Source organism: Equus caballus, chromosome 22, assembly GCF_041296265.1.
Source record: "Equus caballus isolate H_3958 breed thoroughbred chromosome 22, TB-T2T, whole genome shotgun sequence".
Classification (NCBI taxonomy): domain Eukaryota; kingdom Metazoa; phylum Chordata; class Mammalia; order Perissodactyla; family Equidae; genus Equus; species Equus caballus.
This window is the reverse complement of record NC_091705.1, coordinates 23695574-23723405: the sequence shown is the minus strand read 5'-3', so window position 1 is coordinate 23723405 and position 27832 is coordinate 23695574. Positions and strand designations below refer to the sequence as shown.

Below are 27832 nucleotides of genomic sequence, written 5' to 3'. Positions count from 1 at the left end.
ATTCTTCCCATGGACCGACTGGGGAGAGAGTGGTGTTGGAACAAGCAGGAAGAGAAAAGGGAGGGGGCACCTGGGGCCCTGGGGGAGCAGCCTTTTGCAGGCCTTGCCTGGGATCGCTAGCTTGGACAGGGGTGAGGGAGGGGGCCTGCAAGAGGAGGGGCTCTCGGGCAGGGCTCACAGGCAAGACTCTGCCCAGGCTGGGCCCTGGCTCTGCTCACCTGTGTGCTACATCTCCTGGGGTCCCCCAGAACCTGGTTAGAGCCCCGCAGGCCCAGGGATAATCACCCTAGCCCCAGGGCCCAGCTCCGTGCCCACGATCCCTGGCCCTGGCATCTGGACCTACTTGGAGCATCTTTGGGTAAGAAATTGTCTTGGGGGCACTTGCTCAACATGCCCTTGGGCCTGAAAGCCTTTTCTTTTGAAAATGTGTTTTTCTTGGTCTCCTGGGGAGATGGAGGCTGCCCCAAGGACCTGTGGGAGAGGGTCAGTGCTCTTGCGTCCATCCCTGGAGCTGGTCCGGGTCTCTCCAGTGGCCCCCCTGGAAGGAGGGAGTTGAAGGAGTCTTTTCCAAGGGTCGTCCCCCACAGCGGTGACCCGGGGGCTGCTCCAGCCTGAGGTGTTCAAGCCAAGACGGCATGGGGTGAGGTATGACCCAAAGGGCCTTCCATCACCCAGAGGCTGTCTGCCCAGAGCTTTTCTCTGAGGGGGGCCTTGAAAACTAGCCTGAGCCCAGCGCATTGGAAATAGCTCTGGAGTGGGCGTCTGGGTTCAGTCCTGACTCTGGCAAGCCTCAGACCCTCTAAGTATCAAATGGAGGAAACAACCCCTGCCCTCCCATGGGAGAAGGGAGGGGGACATGACCCAAGAACGCAGCACGTCTCAGCTATGGGAAGTTATGTTGCTGTAAAAGAGACTGAGGAAGCTGTGAATGAACAGATAGGAGGCAACCCCCAAAGTAGGGGAAAAAAACAAAAACAAATCCAGGTGCAGAATAGCCTGTAGAGTGTGCTCGCATTTGAGCAAAAGGGGGTAAAATAGATAATATTTGACATCATAATATAGAAATTTTCACTTTGTATGCACAAGAACTTCTTTGGCAAGATAAGTGAGACACTGGGGTGCAGGGGTGGGAGGGAGACATCACTACACACCCTTTTACTTCTTTATTTGAACCATGAACTATGTGAACAGATTATGCAAAATGAGAGATTGTTTTTTAAGTGAGCAAATGTTGGGCATGTTGGTACAGGCTGCTGAAAACCAGAGTTGGAGCTCCTTCTCCCGTCTCATCGACTTCTGCTCTGCCTGGCCCTCCTCTTCGGGCCTGGCCCTCCCCTCCTCCATTTCTCTCCTTCAAGGTCTGGTTGACAGCCTGCCTCCTCCAGGAAACCAAAATACTTACTAATGCCTGCGTAGCACTCGCCACATGCACCAGGCCTCCTCCTAAGTGCTCTTATGTGGATTCCCTCATATGATCTTCACAACAAGCTGATGGGGTAGGATGATTACAGATGGGTAAACTGAGGCACAGGGAGGTTAAGTAACTTACCCAAAGCCATTTGGCTTGTAAGGGACTGAGCTGGGATCTGAACCCAGGCTCTCTGAAGGGAAGGGAGCTCCCATTTTCCCAGTGCCTGCTCTTAGCTTTATCCGTGTTTTCTTAAAACATCGTCTTGATAATAACTCTGTGAGGAGTCTCCAGCCTATTTTCTAGGTGAAGATGGAGAGGATCAAAAGAGTGGGTAAGTCGCCCAAAGTCACTCCACAGGGAAGGGATTTGAACCAAAAAGGTCCTTCTTCAAAGCCCAAAGTCCTCTTTCTTCTCTGAAATTTCCTCGCCCTTCCCTCCCCACTGGGTACCCCCTTTATGGGTCTCACAGCATTCTGAAGGTTGAAATGCTTCCTGTCCAAGCCTATTATCCTGACTCCCTGGCCGTCTGTTTGGTGGTCCCCACATCGTATTCTGGTTTAGCTTGAAATGTCGACTGCCCTCCTCTGGCCTCCTTTAGCTCCAGGCTGATCCCACCACTGACACTGTCTGGGAGCCTCTCCAGGGCAGAGGTTGTTCAATGATGCCCACGTGTGTCCCCAGCCAATCAGTGTTTGGTGAGTAAATAACTGAGGGACCAGCAAGGCTGTGGACTGGGTTTGTGGGAGTTTTCTACTAGAATGGCCCTGGCAGACGTCCCCTTTTATCACTGTGGTTGTCGATACCGATCATTTATTGAGTGCCCGCTAAGGGCCAGGCCTGGCTCTGCCAAAGGCTTTACCCAGCTCATCGGATCTTCACAAGGGACTCTGGGGGCCAAGTGTTAGACCATTGTGAAGGTGCAGAAACTGATGCTGAGAGAGGGTAACAGGCTCATCCCTGAAGTTGCACAGCTATTGCATAGCTTCAAACTATCCAGAGCCACCTGCCAATGAGACAAAAGTCCAGGCTGGGACAATATAAGTGGCTTTCTTTGCTACATTTGCTACTGTTATGATTCCCAGATAACTAGCGTTTCTTGAACTTTTCCTAAATGGGGCAGGCCCTGGGGTCAGCAACCTCATGAGTGTCCTCCATTCACACCTTACAGCATTCCTCTGGAGGAGTGGCCGAGGAGCACTGTGGGTGGAGCTCTGAGACTAACTGTGAGGCCTGGGCAAATGCCCTTGCTTGTCTCCTCATCTGTAGGGCGAGACCCTCCTTCGAAGGGGGAGGCTGATAAAGCATTTAGAACAGTGTGTGGGTACTTAGTAAGTGCTGTAGAAATGTCAGCTATTTCATCCCCATTTCCCAGATGTGACAGGAAAACTGATTCACAGGGCAAAGTCAGAGCTGGGTGTGAACCATTGAACCCAAGGCTCACTCATAACCGCTCTGCCTGGTTGCCTCTCTCCTGGGGTGGCTGGGAGCATTTAGCGAGCACGTGTACGTAGAGTGCTTGGCACAGTACCCACGGCACTGTGGGGTCTCAGTAATGTTGTGGACACCTCAGGTAGAGGGCTTAGCTATCCCCGCAGGCTCCTCCCGCTGGGATAAGAGGCTGGCCTGGTTCCGGACCCACAGGCGGCCAGCTGTTCCCTGGGAGTCCCCGCACTTCTTAGCGGTCCCTTGGAGGCACAGGGGTGGGGCACAGGGAAACCTCCTCCACCCAGCTGGGGGCTGCCAGAGCCCCTGCCCACCCCTAAAAGGGGGCTTTCCCTCCCTGCACCAGCTGTGCAGGCACCCTCTTTACCTCTACAGAGGCAGGGCAGGAAATTGGGCCATGCCAGGACCAATTAAACCCGCCAGGGGAATTAAGGTCAGCAGGATGCAATTATGCTGTTGGGTTTAACAAGACCAGAGGGCAGGTTTCTCCAGCCAGAGTTCATGGCTCCTTAGGCCTCCTGCCCTGGATGGCTCTGCATTCCAGAAGCCTGCGCTCCCAGGGTCACCCATCTCTGAGAGAATTCCTCGGGAGTGGAGGGGTTAACTCCACCCGGGCACTGCTTCCCTGGCTCCTGGGAGGAAATTGATCCAGCCAAGAGGCTTTAAAAGGACCTGTTCAGAGGAGACATTTCCCGGCCTGACCCTCTCCCGGCTCGTCTGTGATGGAAAATCCAGGGAGTTGAGCAATGACCTGACTCCAGGGAGCAGCCAGCCAACTCCCCTCACAACTTTCCTTTGGTCCTGAAACGGGAGCCGCTCAGGGCTGTCTTCTGCCCTCTCCCACCTTGGACCCCAGAGCCCGGGCCCGGGCAGAACCTCTCAGGTCTCTGGGAAAGCCCTGCAGAAGCCTTGTCTTTACAGCAGACACATGGCTGCTAAGCGGAGGTCTGTGGACACTCTGTGTGACAAACTGGATGTAGATTTCTCTTGGAGCTCAAATGACATACTGTTCTGTCCCAGAATTGTCGAGTTTTATTGCTAAGATTATTTACCGAATGCTCTACTCTGTGGCCAGGACTCAACTGGTCACCTTAGGGACACAGAGATGAAGTTGAGGAAAAGCTATAGAATCATCACCCAGTGCATTTTAGGTGAAAAAAGATTGTAAAATCATTCATGAAGTAGGATCCTTTGTTGTTAAAAACATTTATAGAGAAAATATCTGGAGGGATATAAATATACATATTAACAGGTATGGGAGTGGAGATGATTTTCATTCTGTGTCTGGATTTTCCTTTTATTTTTTTAAATGACCCTTTGTAACTCTGAGCAGATTAATAACTAGAAACATATCACTGTGGAATCTGTCTCAATGACCAGCATTTCGGGTGGTTTTCACGCACACCCATGTTTGAGAACCCCCAGTCAGAGGGCCAGCTTTGAGGCACTCCTGACAGAGTCCGACCTGTGCAGCTGGCAGAGTACTTCCAGGTCACATATCCCCTAGGAGCCTGGGCATGCTTCTCACACCTGATGCACATGGGAGGTGCCTGGAGAGCTCTTACCGCTCCGGAAGCCTGAGCCCCTCCTGAGCTCAGACCAGTTCCAAGAGGGGGGCCCAGAATGTTGGTATTTTTTAAATCTCCCCGCAAGATTCTGCTGTGCAGTCAGGGTTGAGAGCCACTGCTCTGAGGCTCTCCCAGGGCAGGGAATTCACCTTGTTTCCCTGGAGTGCCCCTACAATGTAGGGTAAAGCAGTGCACATGCAGGTGCTCTGTTCTGGCTTGCTGTATTGACTGTGCGCACTGTCCCAGTATCTGGGGCTCTAGAGATCCAGATGGCAGCTCCAGACAGACAGAGACCATGCTGGCCAACTTTGTATCCCAAGGACCTAGTGCGGAAAGGGGTGCTGCTGTTAATAGTAATAGCCACTAGGATTTATTGTGTCTTTACTATGTGCTAGACACAGGTATTATCTCCTTTACTCTTCATAGCAAACTTATGAGGTAGATACTATTATCACTTTTATTTCCAAGAGGAAACTGAGGCACAGAGGAGTAACCCGCCCAAGGTTTCAGGGAGAGTCTTCCAGTGGGGCTGGAATTTAAAGCCAAGCCCAACAGGTGTGGGAGTGGAGTCTGGCTCCAGAACCCTCGTGCTTAATTACTACTCCACACCCCAAAGAAAATGCTGGCTGAAAAAGGAATTCGTGAGTAAGTGAAGAATACTTAGACTATGACATCAACTTGGTAGCTCCAGGGCCTGACATTCAGTAGGTGCTCTGTTAATGTTGAAGGATAAATGCTCCTACTTTGGTAGGGCCTGGGACAATGGGAAACCAGACCAGCCTCTCCTTCACTCTTCTCCCTCTCCCCCATTCCAGCCCAACTTCTCTGCAGCATAAACAGCAAAGCCAAAAATAGCTATCTAATGACGTCAGAGGAACAAGGTCATCTGAAAATTGCCAAGGGCCACTGGACACCTCCCTATAGGATCAAGTAGCAGGAGGGTACCCCAGGCTGGTGCAGCTGTTCCAAGAACAGGAAACGTCCCAGGAACAGACTTGGAAGCACCACCCCAGGAAGGCAGGGCCAGTGGGGGCAGGAGACAAACGCAAACACATAAAAAAGCAGACGCAAGACCCAAGTGAGGAACACAGACTCCGGAGTTGAGAGTAATTCGACTTAATCTGCACAAGAAGTCACTCCTGTCACACGATCCCAGGAAACGGCTCAAAAAGCAGGGAATGTGTGTTCTGTCCTGTTGCACAGGACAGCTTCCTGGCCTACAATTGTGCTATTTATAAAACTTCACGTCCATTTGCTAAATTGTGTTACCATAACAACCAGGGGTGCATGGCATGCTCTGAGCGGCTGCTGGAAGAGGGTCTTGTCTGGCATGGTGGGGGGCATCCAGATTAAAGGATGAGAAGTGGGCCAGGGCAAAGCAACTCCTGGGTGCAGTTGCTTGGCCGTTTGACCACCTAGGCTATCATTCAGGCCTGCTGTGGCTTGTGACTTAATTGACTGGCAGCTGCCACATCTCTGACAGGAACCCAAGCATCGGGCACAGTCTGAGGAGATGCCTGCTGTGTGAAACTGAGGAGAGGGCCTGCCTCCCAGCCTCTGGGAAGCTTAGCTGGAGGTTCCCATAGCAAGGTCAAGAGTTCAGTGAGGGCTCCAGCCCAAACTGCAACCTTCACAAGACACTTGCTCCAAAGTCCTGAGTTTCTGGCCCTGTAGGGTGACAGAAGCAATCTCTTCTTCATCCAGGGGTCTTTGATCAAGTGTCACTCAATTCCTAAAAGAGCCAGGAGCTCTTGAGAATGCCCATCTCTTACAGCTGGCTCTACTCAGATACAACTGGTGTGCCGGAAAGGGCACTTGAGGGCAGACAGACCTGGAGCCAAATTCTGACTCTGCCATTTACTAGCAGTGTGACTTTAGGAAAGTAACTTAAACTCTGAGCCTCAGTTTCCTCATCTGTCATATGACTTGTTGGAAGGCCATATGGAAAAGCATTCTACCCTCCATCTTCTTAGTCTTGGCTAAGGAAATAAATACCTACTCAACAAACTCAGCAGCTCTCCCGTGTAACATGAACAGACTGCACAAAGATGACTCCCCAGGGAGCTCTGGAGGGGAGGAGTGCTCTGGCCCTCCAGACCAGCTCGTTTGGCCTGGGCACTGAGTCACAGGAGAAAATGGCTGCCGGCTCCCCTGAGTTGGGCGACCTGTTGTCTATCAGGACCTGTAGGCCCCTCTCCTGGCACAGTGGTCCTCACCCTTGGGCATGCATCACAGTCCTCTGGGGGGCTTGCTAAAACACCCAGTCCCGGGCCCCACATCCAGTGTCTGACTCAGGAAGTTTGGAGTGGGCCCGGGAATTTGCATTTCTAGTCCTGGTGATGCTCATGTGCTGGTCCACAGAGCACACTCTGAGGACCACTATTCTAGAGAAAAGTCCCCTAGCCCAAGTTGCTGAGCTTCCAGCCCGCCAATTCCTTCCCATTTTTATGAGACCTCTGGGTAGTAGAAGTGTTTTGATACATGTGTGAGGAAAACACAGAAACACTTAGACCCAGTCAGTACAGCTAGGGTTTCAAGTTAAGCTGTTTCATGAAGGCGGTGGGTACTGGCAGCCCCTCCCAGCTCCAATCTGACTAGCTGCTTCCTCTGTGTTGCTTCCTGTATTAGTTTTCTATTGCTGCAGTAACAAATTTCCTCAAATAAGAGAAAAAGGTTAATGAGCAAATAAGAATCAGTGAGCCCACAGCACAGACATCAACCTCCAGCCAGTAAGAATGAGATTTCCACAAGCTCAATTCAAAGCCCTTGCCCTAAGGTCTCCCTGATCCTTTCGCAGGTTGTTAACTAGCACCTGCTGGCCCTGTCCTGTCTGGTTGTTAGCTCTGGGTAAACAGTAGGGCCTTCTGGCACCCCCTGGTGACATATACCCATTGTCAATACTGACTATATGACTCAAGCATGGTCACCCTGAGTCACATTGGCCAACAGGGATGAATAGGTTAAGTACCCGATGCGACAATCATCACTGCTGCCTAGAGTGCCCTTGGGCCATGTTAAAGCTGGGAGCAAATTCTCATCCACAGAGCTGGAGGAAAGATCCTTTCTAGAAAGCAATCTAACTTCAAAGATAAGGAAATTGAGCCCGGAGATTTCAAATGACATGCTCAAGGTCACAAAGCCAGAAGCCACTCTCCCAATTCCCAATCTTGGGCTCATTCCACTAAATAATTTTGTGTTCCTCCTGAAGCCTGTGACAGTGATCCCAAAACAATCCAAGTCCCTGTGACCACGAACCCTGGAAAACTTGAACTGCAGTGGAGAGAGACAAGAGCAGCCAGGCAAGGTCTTACTGGGATGCCCTTAAACTGCCTCCAACAATAGAAAACCACAACTAGGCAGCCTCATATCTTAGAAAAGCCGAGGATAGGAGGGACTTCCTTGTAGTATGTATAAGAATTCATTGAACATTCTGTGCAGTCTTTAACCGGTTCCAAGGTCAAGAGAAACATCAGAAAATATGTGTGTGTGTCAGAGGACATTATTCAGGGATTAGTCCCCTGGAGTGATCTGGGCTAGATTTCCGCGCCCAGAACAACCCTTGGAAAGTCCTCAACGAGATACCACACTGGTCTCCAACATACTTCACTGAAGTTCAAATGGCAATCCAGGGGCAGAAGAGCTTGCTAGAGGTGCCCTCTTGCAGTGATCGAGCAGCCGGCTATAGAAAAATATAAATATGTCTGGTGTGGCATATTTATATTTACAGGAAAAACTCTGCAGATATTCAAGCTGGAAAGAGCTTTATTAATCTTTCCAGTTCCATCTTCTCATCTGACAGATGTGGAAACTGAGGTCCAGAAAAGGCGAGTGACTTGTTACAGGTCACCCAGTGTGTTGGTGACAGAAGCGAGATTATATTCCCTGCCCCTATTTGTCCCCAAAGACACATCACAGCCCTAGAATAGAGTTAAAAAAGACAAAGGGCATCTTCCTCCAAATCTGATCTGAGGCTTTGAGATAACAATCCATGTATAAGTCATCTGAAAATGGAGAGTTCCAAGACTTTAAGATAACATAACTAGACTTCTCTCCAGAAAGGCTTTGCTAAAGACCAGCAAACTGAATCTTTTGTTGGGCATGAGTGCCAGTAACACTGATATCACATCAGCCAAAAGGAGCTTTCCATTTTGCAAATGTGTATGCAAGAATAATGTCATTAACTCTGCTTTTCAGGGGCTTATATACCTTTTAATATTTTAATTACAAAAATTGACTGATATGTGGTTTGAAACAGCCACTTAAAATTTAGAGCCAGACATGATATATTATGGGGATGAACAAATCTATCCTATAGAGTCTAGAAAAATCTTTTGCAAAACAAGCATTTTCAATGCGGAGAAGCAAACTCAGAACAGTAGAACATTATGCTGCTGTTAAAATTGGTATTTACAAAGTATGCAGGAATACAGGAAAAATATCTGAGTTACTACTATGCTAAGTGAAAAAAGCAAGGTATATCTATACATATACACAGAAAAACCCTACAATGTAGAAAGACAGGCTGTTTTTTATACAAGAAAAAAACAGATTATTCAAAGAAACACCAGTGTTCAAGGTGGGTAATGGATTTTTTTCTCTCTTTCTTCCTATTACCAGGTATTATCTTAATTGTATATAATTAACAATAAATCCAAATTTAAAAGCTGAAAACAAAAATATTGCAAAACCCAGTTGAGATCTTTGCATAGAGCAAATTCAAAGTCACTTTCTGGCCATTTAGTTGGTTATCTGTGTGACTGAGTGGGCGTGTGTGCCTGTGAGGGGACGTAGATCAGTGTCAGGCTAGAGACTTTTCATCTCTCTTACCATGCTGCCCCAAACTGCTTTTCATATTGCAATTTACAACCACTGAAAACTACGTCTCCCATAATTCTTAGCCCCTTCACACACCTCCCCATGATGTTCTGGGATACCAATCCCACAACTACATGGGTCTCAGCAAATCAGATAAGCCAGGCTTTTATTGCCTTTCTGTCTAGTAAAATTTTAAGAAAAAGGGAGAGGGCAATCGATGCCTTTAGGTCAGGTTTAGTCTGGTGAAATATTTCCTGATAAAACCTAGTATTTTCCTAAAGCTTTTACCCCTGCCCCTCCAACTGTGGTTTCTCGGAGTGAAGTGTCAGCATCTGTCAAGTCCTTTCAGGAAGCTGATACCTTTAGCACCTCAGAGCCATGCTCTGACCTGAGCCCAGCCTCTTATTCTCTTGCAAGAAAGAGAGGAGCAAATACCATCAGATGTTTCCAATGTCAGTAACTTTCACTACAGCGTTAGAAAATAGATCAGGGGAGTGAGAAGACAAAGGAAACAGGAAAAAATATGTCTTTGTCCCAGGGCTTTTTTGTAGCAACTACACTGGCTTCAGCTGGATAACATATTGTCCTGGAATTCTTGGCGTTGGAGCAAACACGTCAGCTCCCTGGTTACGCCTTCGTCACTGCTCAGAGTACCATGCACTTTAACCTTCCTGCTCTTTCCATAGGCCTGGGTTTGTCTCGTATCCAGGAAACTTTATATGCTGTCTAAACTGAGCATCCCAGCAGGTTGCAAGGCAGATGGCAGCTCAGGATTCAGAATGTTGACCAATTCCTACCTGGATCTGCACCACCAAGCTGTAACTCAGCCTGCTGTGCAGAAACAGGAGCCCAGCCACGTGGCTAACAGCTTTTTTAACTGCTACTCTCAGCAATGAGGAACTTCCTAAGCAGATAAGATTCAGAAGAGAACTGAAAAGGAAGCAATGTCAAGATTTATCCAAGGGGATACACAGGTTTAACCAGATAGTTGAGCCAATAAGCCCCCAAGGCTCCGCTAAGCCAGGAGGAGCTAAAAGACCAGGTGTTGCTGAGCTGCCCTGAGTCCCTGGGACCTCAGGTCACTAGCGCAGGACTTCATGCAGAGGAGCTAGACCCCACTACAGGTCTCCCTCCACGCCACTAGATTCTCAGAAGCGGCTTCATACTTCAGTCAGGAGAAGCCAGGACACACCCCAGCTAGCACCTGAACTGCATCATTCAAGGCAGAACACACATGAAAAGAGCAAGGTCCAGAGTGTAAAGTATGACACTATCTGCGGAAAAATGAAAGGAAGGAGGAGGTGGCAATGCGTATATGCAGACGCCATCTCTGCGAGGGAAAACGCCTGGCAGCACTGACTGCCCCCGGGGAGGGGAACTGAGCGGCTGGGAGAAAAGGTGGAAGACTTTACCTTTGCAGTGTTTCAATTTTGAACCACGTGAATCTATAACCTTTCAAAGAACAAATTAAAATTAAAAACAAATGCAGAATGCTAGGATCTTATTGTTATACAAAAAGAAAAATGCTCTATAAATCTGTGTGTACATACAAAACCTTCTGGAAGAACACAGCTGTTAACAAGGAGTTCCTCCTGGGGAATGGGAGGAGGGGCAGTAAGGAGACTTCCATGTTTTAGTTTATATAGTCTATATTGTTTTAATTGTTTCCAAAAGGCAGTACTACTTTCATATTTTTTACTTAAACAAAAAGAAACATCTTTAAGAACTGCAATCTCACCTCCAACAAGAATCTCTAAACTCCTGCAGGGCTGTCTGTCTCTCTCACGTCACTCAATCACACCCAATCTGTGTTACAATTATCTGTGCACAGGTCTCATCTCTGTTAAATGCTCGAGCAACTGCAGCCTGTCTACCACTCAAGCTCCACTTTCCAGGGACAAAACTCTGTGGAAAAGAACCAGTGAGGAATAAAAGAGCAGTCAAGATGGCAACAAGGCAGTTACACAAGAACAAAGTCATCAACCAAAGTAAGACTGAGCAGTAAGCTTATGTTGTTAATTAGCACAAGACTATTAGCAATGGGAAACCAGGACCAAGTCACAATCACACTGAAAACGAAGAGTCCTTCCCAGAAATTGTGGAAATTCCAACAATCTGCATGAGTGCATGTGCTAGAAGTTTTGTAAATTGTCAAGCAAATTGTGACAGTCAGATTTCTCAGAATTCAGTAAATTCCTCTCAGAGGACATGTTCTTTGTTTAGGAAAATTCTGGAGTGACCTCTGAACATTGAAAGAGGGGCTCTCTCTAAGACATGGCCTGAGGGGATTAAAAAACCTGAATTTCTCTCTAAAATAAAAGCAGAGAGTTTGAATTTGGGGGGAAATGGGAGGCTGTGCTAGAAAAATGAAGGTCATGTCAGGTGGCCCAAAACAGAGGACTCAGTAACACACTGACTGTGGCGAGGAGGCATAGACAGCCACCGAGAAACTGAGACTCTGGGAAGCAAGAGGTAATGGATGTCTGCATCTCAGTTTTGAGCTGTTTGCTCTGAAGTAATGTAATCCTTCTCTGTTGCCTCTACCAGTCTGCCACACATTACCGCCCCAACTCAGGTGTGTCTACGATGCAGCAAATGGGATAGAAGCATCCCGTAGGTCCATAATTCTCAGTAACACTCTCTCCAAAACCCTCAACTTGAGGGCTGGATTTATTCTCCTATTGGAAACAACCAAAAACAAAAAATGGATGAAATATATAAAAAAATGATACCAGCTGGAAATATATGAATGATAGTGAACTGTTAGAGAACTGCTGATACAAGGGAGGGAGAAAAGCAACATAGGACAGGAGCAGAGAGGGGGTCAAGAGATGAACACAAGTGGAAAAACAAAAGCAAGACCAGAAAAAAAATGAAAGCCCTCCCGACAAGTGACAAGAGATATGAAGTCTGGGGTAGAACTAGATTTGTCACCGTACAAGGGATAGAGAACGTCGTCCCTCTTTGGGGCTGATACCTGGGTGCCCTCCTTAACTACCCTCTTTCTCTCACTCCCCACGTCCAATCTGTTAGCAAGTCTTGTACAACTTCAAATTACACTCAGAATCCAACCATTTCTCACACCTCCACTGCTACCAGCCTAGCCCAAGCCACTATCAGCTCTCACCTGGACAACAAAAACCTCCTCACCTTCCTGTTTCCAATCTCACACGCCCGCTCACTCCCCATGCCAGTCTATTCCCCACACAGCAGCCAGGCAGAAAAACATTTATCACCCGACAGAAGAGGGGACAGTTACTTGCTTCTTGTCTGTCTCCCCTCCTAAAACGTAAGCTCCACGAAGCCAAGGTCTTCGATTTCGGTTCATTGCTGTATTCCTAGAGACTAAAACAGTGCCAAGGTATATATAGGTGGCACCAAATAAATATTTGTTAAATGAACTACATAAGTAGTTATGGAACTGTGTACCATATACTTCTAGGAAATGAATAAAGGACCCACATTTTGCATCAGTTTGTAGGCCTTCAGGAGGGCCAGGGATCTGCAAATCATATATTGCTTTGTCACACATTACTCAATCTACAAATGCTTGTACATAATGCTCACTGAATAAATAAAAGGAATATAAAACAAGTTTAATATCACGTATGGTGCCTAGGACTGGCCTGGGCAGAATATGGATGCTTTTATAGTTCCTGGCACAGGAGTAGATGACTGGTACAGAATAGAATTCATAAACTACGTTAAGTCTAAAAGAAAATACACTATTTAACATGGACCTAGCATATTTGTACCAGCTATGACAAATACAGAGATGACTACGGTAATTTTTGTTCAAGGACTAAAATAATTTTAGATACCTGCATCTCTATAGTTTGTGAACAAGTACAAGTAACTCAGCAGTATGATTGTTCTACTAGAGATATACATAAGAAACATTTGGTGGCCTCCAGAACAGTGAAAGAATAAATTTCTGTTATCTTAAGCCACCAAAAAAAAAGAAAAAAAGAAACATTTGGGAGGCACAGGGAAGGAGGTGATCATCCTTACCTGAGGAGGTCAGATGGTCAAGGAAGAATTTACGAAAAAGATTTCATTTGAGCTGAGTCTTCTCAGCAAGAGTTCACCAGAGGAGGAAAAGCACATTTACGGGAGAGGCATAATCTGTGTGAAGGTCTAACACACACGATTCCCTCCAGAGGAGTTCCTGGGAGCAAGCTAACGAAATATGGAACGCTATTCTGAATAAGACAGAAAAAACTTACAAGGCACTTTCCTTTAAAGACAGAGCCTGTGCTTTTAAAAGCTCCTGGACCCTCTTCTCAAAGTACCCATTTTCCCAATAAGATATGACCTCCAAAGGGGCTTGAGAGATTTAAAAACACCAAATGACAAAACCAAGGAGGGGAAGACAAACATATTTATTCTAGTCCAGGTTCCTGGAGGACTTCGAGCATGTGCTGCATGGCATTCCCTATTATTCTCAGCACTGAGAAGGGAAGAAGGTACCTTACCAGCAGCTCTGCCCAAAGTTTGCCGATGACTGAGGTCCCCAGTCACGCAGACTTCTCCCTTGATGTGCAGTTAATGAGGCTTCCCCATTGTGTGCAGAGAAAGGGATCTAAGGTACTGATTGTCCCCCATTTAAGCCATCACTTAAATACTATCTCTGTATTTAACTATCTTTATTTTCTGATTAAAATAGAAAAAAAGGGAGGCAGGGAAGGGGCAATAGAAATTACACTGTGCTGATACAGAGACTTTAAATGCTAGTTAAAGTTAAGACCCATAATAAAGGTTAGCTGCTGGTTCAAAGGAAATAACTACATGGAGTCTGATCGAGACACACGTGAGTTGAGTTTCATCATTAACCTCAATAATGTAGGAAAACAATTCTCAACAGAATTGGAGTCCACACTTGTCAGGTATGCTCTGTTGGGCATGGGTAGGTAAAAGTCTGGACAAATGGGTTCTCTCCATGCCCCAGTGACAAAGAAAGAAGGTCCCTGGTTTGATGGAAAGAGCAGCTCCTGTTCCCAGGTGGTGTCTGCAGCTCCCAGCTGAGTTTAGCAGTGGAATCGAGTGGAGAAGTTGGGAGATACGGGCACAGTCAGAGGATGGTCACTTGACTTGACCTCCACACTCTGGTACTTGCGTATTGGATTTGCCTTGTGCACCTGCCGAGTAAGGAAAATAAAGTTACCACTGATAAGGAGGTTAGAGAACTACACTTATAACTGTTTTTTTCTTCTTGAGAAAATGTTGGTGTAGTTTTACAGATCCCATTCACTAATTCAAAGAGGAAGAAAAAAGGCAACACTAGCATGAAAAAGCACCTGAGCTTTGGAGCCCAACTAGGTTTCTATTCAGGTCTTGCAGGGTCTCTCAGCTTACACTGAAGAAGATCAAACCTATCTCCAGTTTGACTGTTTATTCCTAGGGTGTAATGGGGCTGTACTCAACTGCAGCAGAGAAGAGATACACGGTAAGAACTTGCCAGAGTACAATCTTAAGCTTACTGAGTCTTAATATTCACCAAAAGAATGGACAAAAAACACAATAACCAGGAAGGGTTGCTGGGAGAAGGCGTGATCCTGGCCATCCTCTGGGCAGTCTAAATCCTGAATCAAGACGGATTAGTAGAGAGCTAACTAGCACCGACTGAGCTGTGCTTTAGGTTGTGGCCATCAGCCTACAGTGAGACTCGCTGTAAGAAACAGCTCTATGATGGGGACACAGACAAAAGACAGCTACCAAGTGCTGAAGAAAAATCAAAGAACTTGAGGCTAGAAAAAAGGCTGGTTTTGTGAGTATACCTAGAGTGGGGACTGAATTGTTTTTTCATCCAATCAGCAAATGGTAGCTTGGATTTTGCCGAAAAGCTAGTCCCTTTAATAGTTTGTCCCTAGAGCTTTCCTGCAGCCATAGTCACCCTGCTTAACAGCTGCTGGCCTAGCACTTTCAGACAAAGCCTCAACTTACGTATTTCTATATTCATCCTTTTATTAATCACATGAAGTTCCATCTATAACTGTGTTCTTCCTCATTAATGCAGTTAAAGTGGCTTGCTGCCCTCCTAATAGAAGGGTCCTTAATGTGAATTAAGCTTTCTTTTTGGATAACTAATATCTAAATCATTATGCGAGTATTAGCATGAAGGGTCACCTGGACCAATATGCACCATAACCCAAGGAATCTGAGTCAAGTATTAAGAGGAAAATGAAAATACAGTTGCCACACAATTCCTATGCTCTTCCCTACCTAGGTTTTCCTGTCTAATTGTAAAACACGTTGGCTTTCTTAAGCCTTAAGGAAATAATAAAAATAAGTTAAATAAATAAAAAGAGTCTTATGAATGCATCACTGCGCATAGTTATACCACATGATATCCTTACGAAAACTCCTGGAAGAAATTCTGTCTGAATTCAATATCAAGGATAATTTATTTTTTTTTAACAACTAGTTTGTTTATATCTCATGAACAGTGTAAGTTTTGTAAGCAACAGGGTGGCTTCTTAAAAGGGCCAAAATTATGGCTCAAACGTAGCAGATATGTGTGTGGATCACAATGTTCACATCTTCAGCTTTGTTCACGTCTTAGCTTTGTGACCACCCTTGGTTTGTGTGATTTCCTGCTTTCACTCATCTTTGATATGTCACGTAGGCCACCTTAGATCCTTTCTGGAGTAAGACAAGGTACAGATAAAACAAAATAGAGACAACAGTGGGTTAGTCAGCGCTCATGCTGTTCAGTTACCAGTTCTTTCCGTAGCCTGGCTAGCTCCTCCTTCTGCTGCTCTTCCTCCTGCTGCCTGGCCTCCTCCAACTGCTGGGCTTTCTGAGCTTCCACCTCAGCCATTCTCTTCTCCAGCTCCTGCCGCTCCTTGGCTCTCTTCTCAGTGGCCAGCTGAAAAGGTTCCTGAACTAGAGAACCAGAGAGGCCCTCTGAGTACAGAAACAGAGAGAATATCGGTGCACAAGGAGGACTTGCAGAAACTTAGCCCCCATGGATCCAGCAAGTGGCACAGACGCGCGTGGCCACAGAAAGGCTGAGCTCTAAGCTAGCCCTGTTGGGACAAAGGTGAAGTAAACCACACACAAAGTCTTAGAATTTTAGGGGTGGGAAGGGTCCCTAATTATCTAATCATCTAATTAGGAGAAAAGCAAAACCCATATGTGAAATAGCTTGCTGAAAACTATATAGTGACTTTGAAACAGATGTAGGAGAAGAATCCCAATTTTCTGACACTTCGTCCAGTGCTTAAGGAATCAACTATTTTGGATCTAAGGCTTGCTTCAGGGCGAACTCTGGAAAGAAATCCTGGCTCTCCCTCCCCTACTTACTTGCTACTCTTTGGGTGGGGAAAGCCTATAACTGTTGCTGAAATGCCAGCTGCCTCTGCCCTGGCTCTTGTTCTATGAATCTGGCCCTAACACATTCTGCAACTCAACATAGCTGCTGGGTACAACAAAGGCAAAAGAGTGGATCCGGGGGAGATAAACTAGATCCTCTAAAGGCAAACGCTTCTGATTGACACAGCGTTATACTGACAAGTGAGTCCCAAGGCATTCCCCATAGGAAGTCTGCCAATTCTGCCCCACCCCCAAGGGTACATATAATAATACCAGCAAAGGATTTTTTCTCTTTCTTGGGAACAAAGGGCTCCTGGGAGATGACAATGTTTGGACCGGCCTTGAAGCAAGCTGCTTCTTTCTGCTGTTTCAGTTCTTCCTCCAGCTGTTAGAAAGAAAAGTCTGTCAGATAAGCAACGACACGACTCTCCACGACTGCCACCTCAATGACTGAGTTCTCATGTTTCTAAAGTGCTTCATCAATAAAGACAGCAGATGATTTAATCCAAACCCCAGTTAAAACCCCTCACATAGACTTTGCACTGAGTAGGTTAGACTGACAACATCTGAACCCAACGAGAACTAGAAAGTATCTTTAATATACTTTTAAGGCCTATCTTAACATCACAAAAATAAACGAGCACACATTATATACTCCTGGATGTGATCACCTATGAAGTATTCTCCCTCCCAACCCCAAAATTACCAGAATTTAATCAAGCCTCTAGATCTAGATTTATAGGAAGTACAGGAGATAGAGGAACATATTAAAGAACACCATGGGAATGCAATCACCAAAATCCAGATGATGGAAAACCTATAGGACAAACAATCTACTTTATTCAACAAATAAAACGCAAGCAGAGGAGCCTATATTAAAAGGGACTTAGAGATTTATCAAACAAATGTAATATGTGAAGCTTATTTGGACCCTGATTTGAAGAATTCAACTATTTAAAAAATTTTCAGAGATTTAGAGGTATATGAATGCTGACTATTTGTCACTATTAAGGGACTACTGCTCATCTTTTTGAGTGTGAAAATATTATTGTGGTTATGGCTTTTTTTTAAATCTTTTCTTTATATTTTAAAGATACATACTGAAGTATTTTTGGGTGAAATGAGATGATCCCTAGGATTTGCTTCAAGGTAACCCTGTGTAGGTAGGAGGATCCGGTGTAGAGAAAAGTAGGTAGAAGTATAGACGAAACAAGACTTTCCGTGTTTTGATCATTATAGAACCAGGTGACAAGCTCATGGAAGTTCATTATACTATTCTCTCTACTTTTGCATATGTCTAAAAACATTTTTAAAAATATTATTATGGAAAATACGAAACACAGACATTCTGTGTAATGGTCCCTGAAAGACAGATATACTCCATTTCCAAAGCAACAGTCCCAAGTTTTCCTAGAGAACAACAGCAACAAAGGACCTGCATCCATCGATGGAGGAAATCACATCTCCTGGGCTTCAAGAGGGGTGACTTCCCATAAACAGAGATTAGCCCAGAGCTCCTTTTAGACAGAGTCTAGGATGTGACAAAAATACAAAAATATTGACACACTGAGGGTGGGTTTCAGGGGAATTTTTTCCACCCTCTCTCAGGTAGGGCAGAATTAGATCCCAATTAAACCAGCCAATAACAAATTAATTATTTTTAATCACCTGTCATCTATAAAGAGCAAATAGCACACAATGTTGAGAAAACAGCAAACCATATTGAGAATCTATTCTTATTACACTGCTTCTTATCACTACAGAAAGACGTGAATAGTTAATGAACAAGCCTAACAGATAAAACAGAAGAGATCTTAAAGTAACTCCTGACACAGAAAAAAGCCTGTCAGTGCTCACGTTCCCCAGATGATCAGATCACTTAGAGCAGGACTCAGCAAACCTCAGCCTGCAGGCCAAATCCAGCTTACCTCTTTTTGTACAGCCGGTGAGCTAAGAATGGTTCTTACATTTCTAAAGGGTTGAAACACACGTGACAGAGACCATATGTAACCTACAAAACCTAAAATATTTACTACCTGGTCTTTTATATAAAAAGTTTACTCACCCCTGCTTTAGAGTGACAGCCCCTGAAATAATCCAGTATGTTCATTCCCAGATGAATTTCAGTGTAGTGAGTCTAGTTTTTTCTTTTTCTTTTTAAAGATTGGCACCTGAGCTAACATCTGTTGCCAATCTTGTTTTTTTTTTTTCTGCTTTTTCTCCCCAAATCCCCCCTGTATATAGTTGTATATATTTTTCTTAGTTGTGACATGTGGGATGCTGCCTCAACGTGGCCTGATTAGCGGTGCCATGTCCACACCCAGGATCCGAACTGGCAAAACCTGGGGCCACTGAAGCAGAGCGCGTGAACTTAACCACTTGGTCATGGGGCCGGCCCCTACTTTTTTCCAACAAATCAACAATCAAGCAATTAACATTTTAGCTGCTCTCCTCATCCCCCACCTGGTGCTTCCAAGTTTGTGCCTTCAGAGCACCCCTTTTTTCTGTCTCCAAGCAGAAAGGCTCAATCTGAGTCGCATTCTTCACCTTCTTCTCTGGCAGGTTAATGGTGTCAAAATGAGGCAAAGGAAGCGCCTTAAACTTGGGCACCTAAGAGAAAATATAAAATTTAAGATACGGCCTCTCTCACCAGAAAGCAATACCTGCTCCAGAATATTTGGATGAATCTGAAAACTAGGAAATGCCAGTTTTCAAAGCAGCATGGTGTAGCAGAAAGAGTAATGGGCTCAAAAGGAAATCGAGGTTTGCCCTCCAATATCGCCAATAGCAGCCAGAAGGATCATGGGCAAGTCACTTCACTTCCTTGTACCAGAAAGCTTAGTAAAATTCCTTGCCCTATTTCTGCTTCATAAGGTTCTTTGAGGAATCGAAGGAAGTCAGTGATTTTCTACTTAAAAGTGAAAAATAAAAGATTATCTTTGAGGGATCAAAGAATAGTGTTCCGCTACTTGCCGAAATGGAAATACCTACCTCCTCTTTCTGCAGTTCTTTTATTTTCTTCTCCTTCTGTAACTGACGTTCTTTGTCTCGAGAATCAAAAGAGAAAGCGCATATTTCCACGGTTCTTGCCTCTGACATTTGGGGTTTAAAAGGCACCCCATAATGTGGCACAGGTAACGCTCTTATCACTACTGGCTCTTCCTCTTCCTAAGAGAAAAAGTGCAGTCTAGAAACAAGACTCCTCACTCTGTCTCACCTCCTCAGACTGTGGAGTCAGAAGACATTATATGAAAAGAAGTCATTAATTAAGGCAAGTCACTCGACCTCTTGGGTGTTTTAGCTTCCTTTTCTATCAAAGAGGGATAATACCTAAGTCACCTACCAACTCACAGGGGTGAGACCAATGTGGAAGCATTTGATAAAGGACTAACACAATTACCCTTCAAGGAACTAATGTTTTTCACAGGAAGGTTGTAAAAACTAAATGAGGTCCAACGGTGTGAATAAAATGAAGAAGAGAAGAAAGCTACTAACCAAGCATATACCTTGGCCTCTTCTTTGACCCAGCCTCCAGAGTCCACTGAAACATGTGACTGGGAGTTAAGGGTTGCCAAACCCAGAATAGGACCAAGTAAGTTGTTTGGGTTCAAGCTGGTAGCATAAGATTACTGTGTATTTTAGTTTCAAGTGAACCTATAAAAAGGCTTATGCTTGAGATCTGCTATAAAATTACCCTAACTCTGGATATTTATAGATAAAATGGGAGATGTAACAAGAAACTAGCCTGATCAATGACAGTTTCTGTATTCCAATTTCATCAACCATCACCACACAACCTTTGGGTTAATGGAGATAGTTCAGGGTGGATTTAACAGCTTAGTATGAGTTTTAAAAGTCCCTCACTGAAGGTGACAATAGCTCAGGCAAAACAGAGAGTAGGGCTTGGCAACTTTTGATCCATGTTACAACAACAGGCCGATTTTCAGTGCCATAGAAATGGATAAGCCTCTAATAAGTTGCAACCAGTTACCCCTGAAAGCCAGAAAGTTCGTACCCTTATCAACATTATCCTTACCCATACCCTTGCTCCTCTTAGAGGAGCAAAAAAGATGATCAAATGTTCATACTCATTCTTAGAGACAACTCCAGACAAGAGTAATTGCCTCTGAATTCCGTTAAGCCTAAGAAAGAATAACTCTTAGATTGATTATGCAGAAGGAAGAAGAAATTCCCTATCCCAAGGAATCACCTCATCTTCTTTGGTGGGCATTCGGATTCTGTTCTTCAATGCAAATGCCGGTGACTTGGGGACAGTGACTGGACGTACTTTCTTTTCAGGAACACCCTGGAAGGAGTAAGCAACTCAATTAGACATGCCAGAACAATCTCCACTAGGCTTGTGATATGATTAAATCCCTTTCTTAAAGGGAAGTTGATATACCAGGAATCAAAAAAAGACTAGTATTTCAGTGTGCTGTTGTTTACCCAACTAAGACAAAGGCATATGTGGTATGCAGCAGCACCCCAAAGGTGGCTTATTATGACAGACAAGCAGCAAACAACAAGGATATAGTTTGAGTTGTAAGTTCAGCGAAAATAAGGTTCATCAAAATCTCTTTTGGTATTTATGAGAAACACTCCCATAACAGAAAACAAACTAATGCCAATATTTTATTGTTCTCTTCCTTTCTATACTCCAATCTCTCAAAAACAAAATACACAAAGACTTCCAAATATATCGAGGATCAGAATAAATACTGTCCATTCTCCTAAACCTATTCCATATTCAGCACTACAATGATAACTTACGGTCAAAAACTTTACCCTCAAAAGACAAGTGGGAGGGGCCGGCCCAGTGGCACAGCGGTTAAGTGCACACGTTCCGCTTTGGTGGCCTGGGGTTCGCAGGTTCGGATCCGGGGTGCGGACATGGCACCGCATGGCACACCATACTGTGGTAGCCGTCCCATATATAAAGTAGAAGAAGATGGGCACGGATGTTAGCTCAGGGCTAATCTTCCTCAAAAAAAAGGTATTGGCCAAGGGCTAGTTTAATTTCCTTTTTGCGAAATAAACGGGCAAAGAACAAGAACAAGCAGGTCACAAAGACATACAAAAGGCTCAATCTCGGTAATTTTAAAAATATAAATTAAAACACAGTATTTTTCACCTATAATACTGGGAGTAATATTTTAAAAACTGACTAATACCAATGTTGGCATGTGTGAAGAGAAGTGAGCACTCACAAACAGCTGGGTAAGGGTACAGGGTATAAATTGGTACAACCTTTGGGAATTAGCTATTAAATTTTTAAATGGTCATATTCTTTCATCCAATATTACACCTCTAGTATCTGATCTCATTTAATTTTTAGGTATACTTCAAAACACTTTTTAAAAGAATAAAAAGTTGCAAAAAACAAATTATTTATCAAGAAAGGATCAGTTAAATCCTTCCTTACATTGTAGCACATCCACACAATATAATATGATGCAGCCATCAAAAAGAATAAAACAAATCTTTATTACTGACACAGAACAGTATTCATAATACTGAGGGGAGAGGGATAAGTTGTTGAAACAGAATATTATTGTTGTGTGTTTTTAAAATGTTATATAATTAACCTAAGCATAGAAAATAAAATCTGCAAAGAACACCAAACTGTTAACTCTCACATCTCTTTGAGAGTGAATTAAGAGAAGAATTTAATTTTCTATCTTCCATAATTCTAATACATTCAACTACTACAAAGATTTTTTTCCTTCATGATTCCAAAAGACTGCCAACACTTCAAATTCTTGCAGACTGAATTACATGTTTCATCACGTGCACATCATTCAAAACTAACACATTTTAGAAAGTTGTTCCATAAGCATTTTTTGATTCTCATAGACTTTATACTCTATCACAAAACTGGAAATTAATCCGAACCGCAAAATGGTATCTCTTGGGCTGTTGTTTTGAATGAAGTGTATGATCAGATCAATTAAAAAAAAAATCAAAACCTTGAGACATCCTCAATAACTCCTTCCTTGTTATACTCACATGCATACACTGCCCCATAAGCTCCCTATTCTGCTCCCTCTACTCTTCACTGCCCTGAGATAGGCCACATCATCAACTGCCTGTGCCATTCCACTAGCCTTATAACTGTGTTTCAGCTTCTCTTCTCATTCCCCCAATCCATCTGCTGTATATAGTCAGAATTTTTTCTAAAACACATCTGATCACATCACTTCCTGACTTAAAATTCTTTAAAGGCTCCTATTGTTTACCTATGAAAGTATAACAAATTCCTTGGCATAAAGTACAAGGCCCTTCATAATCAGGCACCCTGCCTGACTCTTCAGCCTTATCCCTTGCTCCTCTTTACACAACACCCTCCAACCACGATGAACTACTGGCAGCTGTCAAAATGTAACATTGGTTCTCAGCTCAGTACCTTTGCTTGTGCTCTCTTCCCTCTGAAATGCCCTGGCTGCTTGGAAGCATCTAGCCCTTCTTTTCAAGCCTCCACTGAAGCATCTCCTCTTTTGTTTTATTTATCTTTTGTGAGGAAGATTCGCCCTGAGCTAACATCCATTGCCAATCCTCCTCTTTTTTTTGCTGAGGAAGACTGTCCCTGAGCTAACATCTGTGCCAGTCTTCCTCTACTTCCTATGTGGGATGCCTCTACAGCATGCCTGACAAGTGAAGTAGGTCCACACCCAGGATCCAAATCTGTGAACCCAGGCTGCTGAAGCAGAGTGCGCAGAAGTTTAACCACTTGGCCATGGGGCCGGTGCCCAGCGTCCCTCGTTTATAAAGCCTTTCAATAGATCTCTCCACTCCTAGAACCTACGGAAATGAGCCCTCTCTCTCCTGTATATAGTTTTATCCTAGTACATACAAAATTTCAGTGCACTTGTTTACTTAGACGGCCATCTCGTCCTGCTAGCATGAGTGCTTTGAAAGTGAGGACTGTTATTCCATCAATCCCTAGCACCTAACCAGACCTTGGCAAGTATAATGCATTCAGTAAATGTTTGCTGAATGAATACAGTAAGAATGAATAACAGAATTTATACCTTGGACTCTAAGTCTCTTGGACTCTAATTTATACCATGGGAGACTTCTTAATCCCAACAATGTTGCAACTCTTCAAAACATGTTTGGAATGTCTTTCTGGCATGGCTTTCAAAGTCAGTTTTTAGGCCATATAAGGTAGTTGCTCAATCTTTACTTTTAAAGATTTTATTTTTTTCCTTTTTCTCCCCAAAGCCCCCCGGTACATAGTTGTGTATTCTTCATTGTGGGTCCTTCTAGTTGTTGCATGTGGGATGCTGCCTCAGCGTGGTTTGATGAGCAGTGCCATGTCCGCGCCCAGGATTCGAACCACCGAAACACTGGGCCGCCTGCAGCGGAGCGCGTGAACTTAACCACTCGGCCACGGGGCCAGCCCCCAATCTTTACTTTTAATTAAATGAAATTGTTTCCAGATCTATTATACTGGACTGCTCAGAAGTTTCAGTTCCAAATGACTTTAGACAAACTCCTAAAAGCAAACAAATCTTTAAAATATGAAGATTTACCATCATTGAAGAGACCCAAATGACTGTGCTCAAGTACCCAAGACAAGTGGCTTTTCCAAAATGCTTTGTACAATATCAATCATTGGAAAGAATTTATACCCTCGCAAGGTGACCACTGTAAAGGGATGCTCATTCTGCTGTGAAAGTTCTTGTATGTTTTCTAAAGAAAGCCAAGGTCACTAGCATAGTGAAATCCAATAGAGCAGAACTTGTAATCAGAGTGACAAAAGTCCATGAAACGGGTTTTCAAATAATGCTTACCACAAACAACAAAAATCTGTTGTTCTACAACATCCTGGACAGGTGGGAGCAGGAAGAACACTGAGCAGGGAATCGGAGGTCTGCTCTAGTCCAGCTCTGATTCTAATCTGTTTAACTTGGGCACAGTAGATAGTTTTCTAGGCCTTCGGTTTTTGTTTTTGTCTTTTCATAAAATAATGAAAATAAATATCTGAGCACTCATTTAGTTCTAAAATAATCTCTCTTTTCCTATTTTTCCCCTGTCTTCTCTGCATCCACCCAGCAGAGATGTGTGTTTTACAACAGGAGCAATGGAAATCTCTAATAAGTTAGCCATGAAAGAGATATTTATGCACAATCAATCCTCTTAATTAGTTGGGGGAGAGGGAAAGGTGATTTACGAAAATCAACTTTGCAGCAACTATCCACCGACACTCCCACCTCCACTGCAATCAAAGCCAACTGAGGGCCCAATCAGAAATAAAGAAAAGGAATTTGAGTTTCTAGAAAACAGAGAAGGCTGCTTGTTTTGCTATTTTAAGTTTGTTTAGTTATAGGCTCCTTGAGGGCAGGGAATATCGTCATTTGCGTTTCTTTGCATTCTCCACAGCATCTACAAGTAGCAGTTTTTGTTCACCAAATACATTGATTAATATTACCATCATTATTTGTTTACATGTCAATCTGCACTAGCAGATTGTGAAAGCTTTGAGGATGATGATTGTGTCTTATTCCATCTTTGAATACCCCATGTCTAACCAGGCTGGTGCATTTCAGCTTGTTTCGCCACTCACTCAGTTATCCAATATTGGCTGCCTATGCTGTGATGCCAGGAGCTGGGGATACAGAAGTGAACAAAGCAGACATACGTAGTCCCTGCTCTCAGGGAGCTCACATTCTAGCGGAGGAAAGAGATGATGAAAAAGTAACAAATGAAGTATTTCCTGATTTTCACAAGTGCTCTGAAGAAACCTAGCAGAATGTGGAGCTAAAGGATAATGGGGGGAAGCTCCGATGGGAAGCTCGGGGAAGGTGTCTCTAAAGAGGTGATGTGTGGTTAGAAGAGGGCAATGTGGATAGACAGAGGACACATTAAGGAAAAGCACCCCAGGAGGGGAGATGGGGGTGTTGGGGTGAGCAGTTCTCCCTAAGGCAGGATATGCCCCCAAGTGCCCCGGGCAAAGGTTCTCGGGCCTGTCCTAGAGCAGTTAGTAAATTACTGTGAAGCAATATTATCTCAGGGAGTATGAAAAAAAAAAAAAGCCTGTTGGTCTACCCAAGTCATCCCTAAAATATCACTACTAAAATTACTCACTGGCCTCACTGACAGCACATCCACCTCTGTGGTGCCCCAGCTCCCCACTAGATGTCGGCACCAAGTTCACATTTCACACCCTTGAGCTCAAGGCTTTCATCACTCCCCCTCTACCCCCAGAGCCCTTTTTCATCTCTGCCTCATGGCCCACTGCTGCCCAAGCCCATCTCTCATCAGCCCTGTTGGCTCCTTGCCACCTACCAACCACAGTGGGAGAGCGCAAGAAATACCATAAGGACACATGGAAAGGGAGCTTCAGCACCAGGGGGACACAGGTGGGGGACAACAGTGGCAGACAGACAGGCTGCATTTGGGCTCTGGGAGGCAGGCTTTTCTGTTCTGCTGTAAGAATCCAAGACTAGAAGTCAAGAGACATAGGCTCAGCTGTGCCATCAACTTTTAAAAAGGTTTCCATGGGCAAACCGCATTCCCCTTTCAAAGCTTCCTTTCTGAAGAGTGAAGAGGGTGGACAAGAATACATCTAATGTCTCCTTCTATGCTCTGCTTCTCTAGAAACCAAGAGCTGAAGTGAAAATCATTCGAAATTTTAGTAGGGAGAGCTGCAAACAGCCAGCGTCAAACTCAAAAAAGTGCGTTTGCCAAAATAAACAATGATATCAGTTAGCATTGTGGGGTAGAATAATATAGTGTTTAAGGAGATGTTCCAATTCTGGTTCTGCATAGTGGATACCTCTTAGTGCCTCTTTCCTCATCTGAAAAAGCAGGATAAAAATAGAAGCTACCTCTTAAGAGTTGTTATGAGAAATAATAAGATAATCTACATAAAACAATCAGTACAATGTAAGCATGCAATAAAATGACAGTTATTACTATTAACAACATGACTGCTTACTGTGTGTCAGACACTAAGTTCTTCACGGGTGCTCTAATTTACGCCGCACCTAACAAATCAAAACTCCAGGGGTGGGACCCAGGAATCTGTTTATGTAATAAGATCTCCAGAGGATTCTGAGAACCAGTTGAATTTGGCAAACACTTCCCTCCAGCATACCACATCAATTCAGTCGCATCTTACTTACTTACCTAGTGCTTTGCTGATCTGTTTATCCAGAATTCTCAACAAGGCATAACCTGGTACAATGCTACTCTAAGACCTCACTTAACTAACTCTAATGAACTCAAGTCACCCTTCCCCACTTCCTACTTCACCAGAGCATTTCCAAAGTGCAACAAACTGCCAAACCAATTTCCCAAATCAATGTTTCTAAAAATGGAGTTCAGGCATGACTGGTGATATGGAAGAGGATGTTCGGTGGGATATTTTTACTTAATAATCACATATTTTCCTAAGAAACTTCTATTTTATTTATTAAGTATTATTAATTTTTTTGAAGAAGATTAGCCCTGAGCTAACACCTGCCGCCATTCCTCCTCTTTTTGTTCAGGAAGACTGGCCCTAAGCTAACATCTGTGCCCATCTTCCTCTACTTTATATGTAGGACGCCTGCCACAGCATGGCTTGACAAGCGGTGCGTAGTTCCACATCTGGAATCTGAACCAGCAAACCCTGGGCCACCGAAACAGAAGACACAAACTTAACCACTGCACCACCGGGCTGGCCCCAGAACCTTCTATTTTAAAACAAGAGCATGGAGCCTGGAACCCTACTACACAGATTCATATTCCAGTTCTATCACTGGCTAGTTTGTGATCCTGGGCAAGTTACTTAACCTGTATGTTTCCTAATTGTAAAACAGATTGATAATAGTACTTATAGTGTCTACCTTATAAGATTATTATGAGAATTAAGTTATTATATAAAGAGCTTAGAATAAAACTTGGCATACAATAAGCTTTATATAAGTATTAGCTATTATTGTTGTTATTTATGGCAAAAAGTACCAGCTTTCCATTTATATAGTGATTTAAATGTTCCCTTTAAAATTACTTTAAAAATTAGTCGATTTTAAGACTATATAAAGTCAATATTGGTATATGAGATACAAGGATATAGTAAAAATCAAGAAGGTGGTATGTGAATGAAATAAAAAACAAAAACTTATAGCAGGAGGAAAAGCCAGGAGCTTGGAGAAAAAGATGTTATTAAAAGCAAGGTGTGGACCTACAACTATGTACTGGGGGCTTGGAGGGGAAGAAAGAAAAAAAAAAGATTGGCAGCAGATGTTAGCTCAGGTGCCAATCTTTAATATAAATAAACAAATAAAAGCTTGGT

The 27832-nt window shown here is 44.0% G+C and overlaps 1 protein-coding gene and 1 long non-coding RNA gene across 5 annotated transcripts in view; one reads left to right on the top strand and one right to left on the bottom strand.

The window, feature by feature from the left end:
• The first annotated feature begins 80 nt into the window (after positions 1-80).
• LOC102149007 (uncharacterized) lies at positions 81-27462 on the top strand. Its single transcript, XR_002802851.2, has 3 exons — positions 81-358; positions 11069-11225; positions 27099-27462. It is a non-coding gene; the product is annotated as an uncharacterized lncRNA (long non-coding RNA).
• The window catches only part of TPX2 (TPX2 microtubule nucleation factor), a 53609-nt gene continuing 39377 nt past the window's right edge, over positions 13601-27832 (bottom strand). For 2 of the 4 annotated variants that reach the window (XM_001499757.7, XM_014735091.3), the window contains exons 13-18: positions 20762-20857; positions 19543-19719; positions 19015-19161; positions 16825-16936; positions 15956-16143; positions 13601-14375 (exon numbers count right to left, since the gene is read on the bottom strand). In XM_001499757.7, the coding sequence (XP_001499807.2) occupies positions 14265-14375; positions 15956-16143; positions 16825-16936; positions 19015-19161; positions 19543-19719; positions 20762-20857 (831 nt within the window). In that variant the 3' untranslated portion in view covers positions 13601-14264. The remainder of the gene's footprint in view (positions 14376-15955; positions 16144-16824; positions 16937-19014; positions 19162-19542; positions 19720-20761; positions 20858-27832) is intronic. The other 2 variants (XM_005604555.4, XM_070247257.1) reach the window with 1 other exon arrangement.